Source organism: Amia ocellicauda, chromosome 14, assembly GCF_036373705.1.
Source record: "Amia ocellicauda isolate fAmiCal2 chromosome 14, fAmiCal2.hap1, whole genome shotgun sequence".
NCBI classification, from domain to species: Eukaryota; Metazoa; Chordata; class Actinopteri; order Amiiformes; family Amiidae; genus Amia; species Amia ocellicauda.
Window position 1 is genome coordinate 3,039,306 of NC_089863.1, and position 9,197 is coordinate 3,048,502.

The 9,197-nt window shown below is 43.8% G+C and overlaps 2 protein-coding genes across 2 annotated transcripts; one reads left to right on the forward strand and one right to left on the reverse strand.

Moving 5' to 3' along the window:
* Positions 1–1,373: 1,373 nt before the first annotated feature.
* LOC136768300 (GTPase IMAP family member 4) lies at positions 1,374–3,227 on the reverse strand. Its single transcript, XM_066722435.1, has 2 exons — positions 3,136–3,227; positions 1,374–2,746 (listed from the first exon to the last, which is right to left on the reverse strand). The coding sequence occupies exons 1-2, from the start codon at positions 3,200–3,202 to the stop codon at positions 1,755–1,757; spliced, it is 1,059 nt and encodes a 352-aa protein (XP_066578532.1). The 5' UTR covers positions 3,203–3,227; the 3' UTR covers positions 1,374–1,754.
* Positions 3,228–5,288: 2,061 nt separating this feature from the next.
* LOC136768304 (GTPase IMAP family member 9) lies at positions 5,289–8,847 on the forward strand. Its single transcript, XM_066722440.1, has 2 exons — positions 5,289–5,396; positions 8,010–8,847. The coding sequence occupies exons 1-2, from the start codon at positions 5,375–5,377 to the stop codon at positions 8,690–8,692; spliced, it is 705 nt and encodes a 234-aa protein (XP_066578537.1). The 5' UTR covers positions 5,289–5,374; the 3' UTR covers positions 8,693–8,847.
* The last annotated feature ends 350 nt before the right edge of the window (positions 8,848–9,197 follow it).

Sequence of the window (9,197 nt, forward strand, 5' to 3'; positions counted from 1 at the left end):
GGTTCCAGTCTGTACAGGTCAGGGCTCCTCACAGTCGTGCACTTTTTTTAAGTACTCTCCTTGGTTTTGAATGAGTTTTGGCTGATTGCTGTGCACCCTTCCTGGCTCCTGGCTGCCTCTGTAACATGAATGTGGTATCCTGAGGAGAAAAGGAAAGTTAATTTGAGAAGAGATACTGGACTGATTTCCTATTTTTCCTACTTGCCTGACTGGGCTGGTAGAGACGGTATTTCCCCCGGTGGTCAGCTGGGCCTGAGACGGAAAGCAGTGCACCTGTGGAGAGACGCGCTGGGGAAAAGGATAGCGGAGGGACGTGAATGGGGAAAATAACCACTGTAGTGTGTGTGGTTTTACTTACCCGGCCTCAATGACGCATTCCCTCTGCCTGTCCTTTCCTTGTTTCTCTCTCCCTGCCTAGGAGTGGTGGCACTGCAGAGCCTGGTCCAGGGGCTGACACAGTAGGAGGGGGACACCGTACTGCCAAGCCTCCTAGGAATCCACCTGCCAAGAAATTGAATGGACATTGGTGACGAAGTCTCCTTGCAGCAGATCCGCACCTTAATTCCGGGACTTTGACTTTGGGGGCCCAAGACAGGCTTTACTTTTAGCATAGTTTTATTGGGGATTTTCTTAGGATTAGTTTTAGTATTTCATAGTCTTTTAAACATTTTCTGCTTTCTTTTTATCGATTTGCTAGCACAATCGCCTGTTATTAAAGGCGGTTTTAGTATTTCTAATTCTAGGTAATAGGGCCTCTAGGCCGGCAGACTTCGTGCAACCTGGCAACCTGGCAACCATCGTAATAAACTTGTTGTGTTGTAATCCCAAATATTGACTCTGTGGTGTGTACATTGGGATCTTGCTAAAGCCTGCGCAGGAGGAGGGGAAAATAGTGAGACCCCCTCCTCACTGGAATAAAATAGGGGTGGCGTGGTCACGTGATGGTGGCAATTGTTCCCCTCCTTTGCCATCGTCACATGTAGAGAGCATGCGTGAACACTTTCACTCCCCTGATCTTAAGACACTGAGTGTCCCCAGTGACAAAGCACGTCTATCCTGGATGTGACTTTAAAGAATGAAGCCTGTGTGTGTCATACCACCTGCAGTGTTCAGATGACCTTAAACAAGATAATGACTCTGTATTTTATTAGATATTTTATAAGACTGAAGACCATTGGACTAACAGGTAACACATTGGTCCTGGTATCTGGTTATACAACTGTTCAGATGTTTATCCTGGAGAAACAAAGGCAATGTGTGTTTTTATTCTCAAACATTTCTCCCACAGGAACTCTGGTCCACTGGACTCAATGCACAGTGGAACACAGATGTGTTTACCGTGATTTATGTATTCACAGCATCATATTAACCACCACATTTGCAATAGATTTTATTTATTTCTGAGCCACACAATGTAACCCATACAAGTCATAGGCATGCCATTACACACAGACTTGGGAACACACAGGAGATAAGGACACACTGTGACACAAGGTACAACACACATTTGATATGTTCAACAGTCTGGATTATATTGGATTGAGTTCCTTCTATAGTAGTATATCCCCTATTGCAATTACCTTCAAATACCTTTTGATTACTGTATTTACTTTGTATTACACCACGATCCAGCACCCAAGCTGTCACACCAGAATACACTAAATATCTGACTCTTCCAATGGACTAAATCTCACTTTTCAGTCAACACTACAACAATATATGACCTCTACATTAAGTTGCTCACAGATAACATTTTATTTTTTTCCCCTTCCTTTTGAAACTCTTTTAAGAGCAGCATCATAACCCACCTTTGCAGCCAGCCCTCCAACTATGACTGCACCAACTACGCCTCCAGCAAGTATTGCACCAACAGCTTTAGATATTAATAATGCTGTACCACCCCCACCCACTAAGGCACCTAACACACCCCCCCCCACTCCTGAATAACGTGCTACTGTTTTAATGAACGCATTGTCTTGCTCTGCCTGCTCCTTGGCCCTTTTCACCTCCCTGACCCACAGCTCTTCAATCTTTCTGTTGGCCTCTTCAGGGTTTGCAGACTCTGACCTCAGTAATCTCTCTTGTTTCTGAATCTCATCTCTTCTCTCCTCTAGGATCTCTTCCATCCTGTGTAGGATCGCCTGTCTTGCAGCTTCATACATTTCATTGGTGTAAAAGTGTCGACCATTCTTGTCCATCATGTCTTCTATTTTGCTCATCAGCTTCTCCACCTGCCTGCGGTCTCCTGGCGCTCTGTTGTTGAAGCCGTGGTACCTGTTCCCAAACCTCTTCACCAGCTCTCTGAAACCTTTGTCTCTTTGGAGAAAGTCACCCAGCGTCTTTCCCTCCTCCTCCAGGTCATCCAGCCGGGTGAAAAGCACAATCGTGTGCTTCGCAGCACTCTCAGAGAACAGCTTTATGATCTCCTCCACGGTGGCCATATCTTCTTTGGTGTACCTCCCCACAGTCAGGACCAGGAGGAAGACATGTGGGCCAGGGGAGCTCAGGCTCACACTCCTCCCGATCTCTTCCTTAATCTTCTTGTCCTCATCAGACGTATCAAATACTCCAGGGGAGTCGATTACAGACACTTGCTTGCCCAATAGAACCCCTGTGACTTTCTTGCAGTCCTGACACGTGGATAAGGAACCTGCCTTGCTCTGAAACACTTTGCTGTTCAGGATGGTGTTTCCTGTCGCACTCTTCCCACAGCCAGTCTTTCCCATGAGGACGACCCGGATCTCTCCTGAGAAAACACACAACCAATATGGCATGACATTTTTTAAACCGCTCTTATTGTGTGTGTAATGAGGATTGTTGAAACAGACACTTTAATGAATTGAGCCCTTGATCGTGTGATGTTTAAAGCCCGCCGCCTTGCCAACAAGTGTTGCCTAACAATTATAATGTTTAAAAAACACAGCGTATCAAACTAATGCAGTTCATACCTGAGCAGATGTGAATAATCACATTGCACACCACTAGGGTACACTTTACAACTGTATTACAAAGTGTAGTTTTTCTTGTAAAAAGGAGACCGTGAGAAAGAAAACTCACAGATCGAGATTTAGGGTTTTTGAACTTCATGGATCAAGTTGCTGTGCTGCGTGTCTGTAGGTGTGATTGATATCTTACCTTTCACTAGTCCTTCATATGTAGTTTGGCATCGCCGTCGCAGCTCAGCTCCCTGGTTTGCTGCCATCTGTGCAGATGAAGGCGGCGGTGCAGCTTCTGTGGAGGCTGTGGGTTCAGGCGCTTATAAACTCTGTCTCTGCTGTGCAGCTGCCAGTGCACTCCCACCCGGGGGAGTCCCAGTAGGCGTGCTGTGCAGGGGCGTCACAAGGGGGTAGGCATCCTGGGCAATTGCCTGGGGCCCCGGGCTGAGGGGGGGCAACACCGTCAGGAATTATTTTGCATGGGACCCCCACATACCCTAGTATCGCCTCTGGTGGTGTGAACACTATCAGTTAACAATCCAGTTTCAATATATGTAGCAGTTTATTATATATATGATCCTAGTATAGTGCTAAAGAATATTCTGTTACACCTGAGGTCGTTTCTATGGCAAATTAAATGAACATTTCGAGATCTCTAACTTCTCTCAATATATCTTCAAATATGTCAGGACATGTTTAAGTTCCCCATAAAGATACATCCGGACTATGCAGCCCTGTGTAATCACTGCACGATGAGGAGAGGGACTATTCGGGAGACTGCGCGTGTTATAGTTATTTGCTCCCCAGTTCACATTCTCACACATTTATTCGTTTGAACATTAATATGTGTCTCTATTCACACATTTGCTAGATGTCAATATGTTTGACTCTTCTCTAAAAATGAAGTTCAGTCATGACTCCCAGAGTTGGGGTCAGTTGTAACACATATTACCTCTGACCCCATACAAAAAATCAAAAGCCATTATTGTTTTTGTGTTTGCAGATTTGTATTATGGTCCCCGTTAAATTAGTATAGGATTTTACATTTTGTTCTGTAACACAAGTCGTATCCTTTTCATTTATTCAAATTTAACAGTTGAATGCTTGAAAAAAGTTAAAAAAAAGGTCTATAAATAAAAATCATATACGTGTGTATAGTCTGCAGGTGTATTTATTTATTTATTTATTTATTTAATAGCAGACGCCCTTGTCCAGGGTGACTTAGACAATATAAGAGTGCAATACAGAGCAATATAGTACAATACAATAATACAATAATACAGTGCAGTGCAGGAGTAATACATTTGACAGATTTAGAATTTACACAATTGTATAGGAGATACAGTGAGTAATATATATATATATACATATATCTTACACCCTAGATTGTAAAAGCTGATACGTGGAGACAAGATGTTAAGTCACAGTTAAGAGCTAATGGAGAGGGAGCAACGGGGAAATCAAATTAGACAATACAAGCACTAGTAATGCAAAGGCAAGAGTGTGACAAAATGCTATATAAGTGCAATCTTACAGGAGAATGAGAGACTAAATTACAAGTACTCTGATACAGTACTTAATGGATAGTCAGGAATAGGCAAATACTAGGGGCGCCGTCCATCTATAGGAGCGCCCAAATGAGTGTAGAGTATTATTATTTTTACTTTTACTATTTTTTACTAATAATATTTTAATACTATTAATTCGAAATATTACAAAAACGCGAAAGCCCCCACAAAACATAACTAGATAGCTTATTAGGCCATATTTTCTGTGTTGCATATTCTCTGTTGAGCATCAATCCCAGCCCCTCATAGATAGACTGGCCTGATTGTGGGGGGCGAGTTCAGTATCTGAAGCAGTGAGAGACACTGAACGCCAAGCATCATACATCAGCATCAGCAGCCACTTCAACCCATGTCACAAAGACCAAAGCCCTCTGGTGCCCAGGGAGGAAAAAGAAGAAGAGAAGAGGAGGACAAACGGGATCAGGACAGAGGTGATGTGACGTGATGAATGAATAGTGTATCTAATTGTATCTAATATAGTTTTTTCGTGCAATACTCTTATCTATATTGTATTTATAATTCGTATTATGTCACTTGTTTCTTTAATACTGTTTTTATTTGGGGGGGTGGGTGTTGTTTCTAAAATAAAGAAAAGCTATGCAGTTTCTGTGTGAGTGTATGAACACAATGATCGCCGGCACCAAATCGGTCAAGGCCGGCCTGTGGATAGTCAGTATCTTCTGTGAGGTCACATGCTTTTCCAGAATCCAGAGGTTGGTCTGTCACAAACAGATTTCATTCTTTAAAGTCATGTGCTTTCCCAGACTCTAACAGGATATACGTGGCTTGCTCTGGGGAGGGTACAGGTGGAGCCGTGCTTTACCCACCAGCACCGCCTCTCCCGTTCACTTGCTACGAGCTGGAGCGGAGATGAGCGCCTCTGTGTCTGAAGGTACGGACATGATTTCGTTCTCCCTTCAGAAAAAAGTGCAGTGTGGTGTAGTGTGGTATAAGCACAGTAAAGTGCAGTGTGGTGTAGTGTGGTATAAGCACAGTAAAGTGCAGTGTGGTATAAGCACAGTAAAGTGCAGTGTGGTGTGGTGTGGTATAAACACAGTAAACTGCAGTGTGGTGTGGTGTGGTATAAACACAGTAAAGTGCAGTGTGGTGTAGTGTGGTATAAGCACAGTAAAGTGCAGTGTGGTGTAGTGTGGTATAAACACAGTAAAGTGCAGTGTGGTGTAGTGTGGTATAAGCACAGTAAAGTGCAGTGTGGTGTGGTGTGGTATAAGCACAGTAAAGTGCAGTGTGGTGTAGTGTGGTATAAACACAGTAAAGTGCAGTGTGGTGTAGTGTGGTATAAGCACAGTAAAGTGCAGTGTGGTGTAGTGTGGTATAAACACAGTAAAGTGCAGTGTGGTGTAGTGTGGTATAAGCACAGTAAAGTGCAGTGTGGTGTAGTGTGGTATAAACACAGTAAAGTGCAGTGTGGTGTAGTGTGGTATAAGCACAGTAAAGTGCAGTGTGGTGTGGTGTGGTATAAACACAGTAAAGTGCAGTGTGGTGTAGTGTGGTATAAGCACAGTAAAGTGCAGTGTGGTGTAGTGTGGTATAAACACAGTAAAGTGCAGTGTGGTGTAGTGTGGTATAAGCACAGTAAAGTGCAGTGTGGTGTGGTGTGGTATAAGCACAGTAAAGTGCAGTGTGGTGTAGTGTGGTATAAACACAGTAAAGTGCAGTGTGGTGTAGTGTGGTATAAGCACAGTAAAGTGCAGTGTGGTGTAGTGTGGTATAAACACAGTAAAGTGCAGTGTGGTGTAGTGTGGTATAAACACAGTAAAGTGCAGTGTGGTGTGGTGTGGTATAAGCACAGTAAAGTGCAGTGTGGTGTGGTGTGGTATAAACACAGTAAAGTGCAGTGTGGTGTAGTGTGGTATAAGCACAGTAAAGTGCAGTGTGGTGTAGTGTGGTATAAACACAGTAAAGTGCAGTGTGGTGTAGTGTGGTATAAGCACAGTAAAGTGCAGTGTGGTGTGGTGTGGTATAAACACAGTAAAGTGCAGTGTGGTGTAGTGTGGTATAAGCACAGTAAAGTGCAGTGTGGTGTAGTGTGGTATAAGCACAGTAAAGTGCAGTGTGGTGTGGTATAAGCACAGTAAAGTGCAGTGTGGTGTAGTGTGGTATAAACACAGTAAAGTGCAGTGTGGTGTAGTGTGGTATAAGCACAGTAAAGTGTGGTGTGGTATAAACACAGTAAAGTGCAGTGTGGTGTAGTGTGGTATAAACACAGTAAAGTGCAGTGTTTTGTAGTGTGGTATAAACACAGTAAAGTGCAGTGTGGTGTAGTGTGGTATAAGCACAGTAAAGTGCAGTGTGGTGTGGTGTGGTATAAACACAGTAAACTGCAGTGTGGTGTAGTGTGGTATAAGCATAGTAAAGTGCAGTGTGGTGTAGTGTGGTATAAGCACAGTAAAGTGCAGTGTGGTGTAGTGTGGTATAAACACAGTAAAGTGCAGTGTGGTGTAGTGTGGTATAAACACAGTAAAGTGCAGTGTTTTGTAGTGTGGTATAAACACAGTAAAGTGCAGTGTGGTGTAGTGTGGTATAAGCACAGTAAAGTGCAGTGTGGTGTGGTGTGGTATAAACACAGTAAACTGCAGTGTGGTGTAGTGTGGTATAAACACAGTAAAGTGCAGTGTGGTGTAGTGTGGTATAAACACAGTAAAGTGCAGTGTGGTGTAGTGTGGTATAAACACAGTAAAGTGCAGTGTGGTATACTGTGGTATAAGCACAGTAAAGTGCAGTGTGGTATAAGCACAGTAAAGTGCAGTGTGGTATACTGTGGTATAAGCACAGTAAAGTGCAGTGTGGTATAAACACAGTAAAGTGCAGTGTGGTATACTGTGGTATATGCACAGTAAAGTGCAGTGTGGTATAAGCACAGTAAAGTGCAGTGTGGTGTAGTGTGGTATAAGCACAGTAAAGTGCAGTGTGGTGTAGTGTGGTATAAGCACAGTAAAGTGCAGTGTGGTGTAGTGTGGTATAAACACAGTAAGTGCAGTGTGGTGTAGTGTGGTATAAACATAGTAAAGTGTAGTGTGGTTTAAACACAGTAAAGTGCAGTGTGGTGTAGTGTGATATAAGCACAGTAAAGTGCAGTGTGGTATAGTGTGGTATAAGCACAGTAAGTGCAATGTGGTGTAGTGTGGTATAAACACAGTAAAGTGCAGTGTGGTATACTGTGGTATAAGCACAGTAAGTGCAGTGTGGTGTAGTGTGGTATAAGCACAGTAAAGTGCAGTGTGGTATACTGTGGTATAAGCACAGTAAGTGCAGTGTGGTGTAGTGTGGTGTAAACACAGTAAAGTGCAGTGTGGTATAAAGTACAGTACTGTGGTAGAAACACAGTAAAATGCTGTGTTAGAATGCAAGTCACATAAGTCACGTTGGGCCCTGCTAATAAGTACTTTTTTCAAATGATTGCATATGTTTCAAATGTTGTTGTACAAAAAAGAGGAAAATGGTTGGGAGTCTTGTTGTTGTGATTCGTTGTGTTGTTTGTTAGATCTCCTCCTCGTCGTGACCGGCAGTGAGGGCTCTGGGAAGAGTGCCACGGCAAACACCATCCTGAACCGCCAGGCCTTTGAGTCGAAGGCCGGCTCCTCCACTGTGACGCAGGAATGCCAGTCCGAGAGCCAAGTCCTGTCAGACGGGCGCAGGGTAACAGTGGTGGACACGGCGAGCTCGCTGCACGACCCCAGGGGCTGCCTGTCTCAGAGTCAGCATGGCACACGCGTGTTCCTGCTCACGGTACGAGTGGGCCGCTTCACAGAGGGGGAGAGGCAGCACATCGCCAGACTGGAAAATCAGCTCGGCAGACACTTCTATCAGGACGCCATCGTTCTCTTCACACACGGGGACGACCTGGAGGAGGGGGAGACCATCCAACAGGACATCGCCAGCAACCCTCACCTGTGCGCTCTGGTGAAGAAGTGCAGGGGGCGACACCACGTGTTTGACAATAAGTGCCCCACAGACAGGGGGCAGGTGGATCGCCTGCTGGAGAAGGTGGGGGAGGTGGTGAAAAACAGAGGGACAGCTGGGATATCAAGGCAGGTCATTTCCCTTAGTTTAGGAACCGGTGCAGCTGTTTTGGCGGTAGTTCTATATTATTACCAGCCCACCTTTGTTAGGTGGCTATGGTTGAGGTTTGTAGCTCAGAATGGGGACCACAACCCCCTCAGATGAGAACCTGTCAGCCACCATTGTCACCAGGCTGACAGAAAGCTACCTGTACACCCCTGCACACACACTGTAATCTCTCTTGCCACTCTACTGTGTAATGTGGCGTATCCATCAGTGTACCCTGAGTCCTGTTCAATAAAACCAGTGATTAAACATTTTGCAAGACGTGCTGTGTGTGTTTTCAATTGCAGTGATTTAAGTCAATTATTATTATTGTAGTATCTTGAAAATAAGGGGCAATCTTTAAGGCAATCTGGTAATGTTTAAGCAGTTATATATAGAAAATAATACAATAATATAATAATAAAACAAGTGAGATGCGTTTTAAAATACATCTTCCAAAATAAAAATACAAATGCGATATTCATGTCTAAACATCAATCACAAACATAAGCATAAGCATATATATTTAAATTTATTTTAACCATAATCCAAATAGAGGGTACAATAATATCTTCCCTTAGGGTCTCTAAACTAAAACAGCTCCCCCTGGTGGTAAAGAAAACTA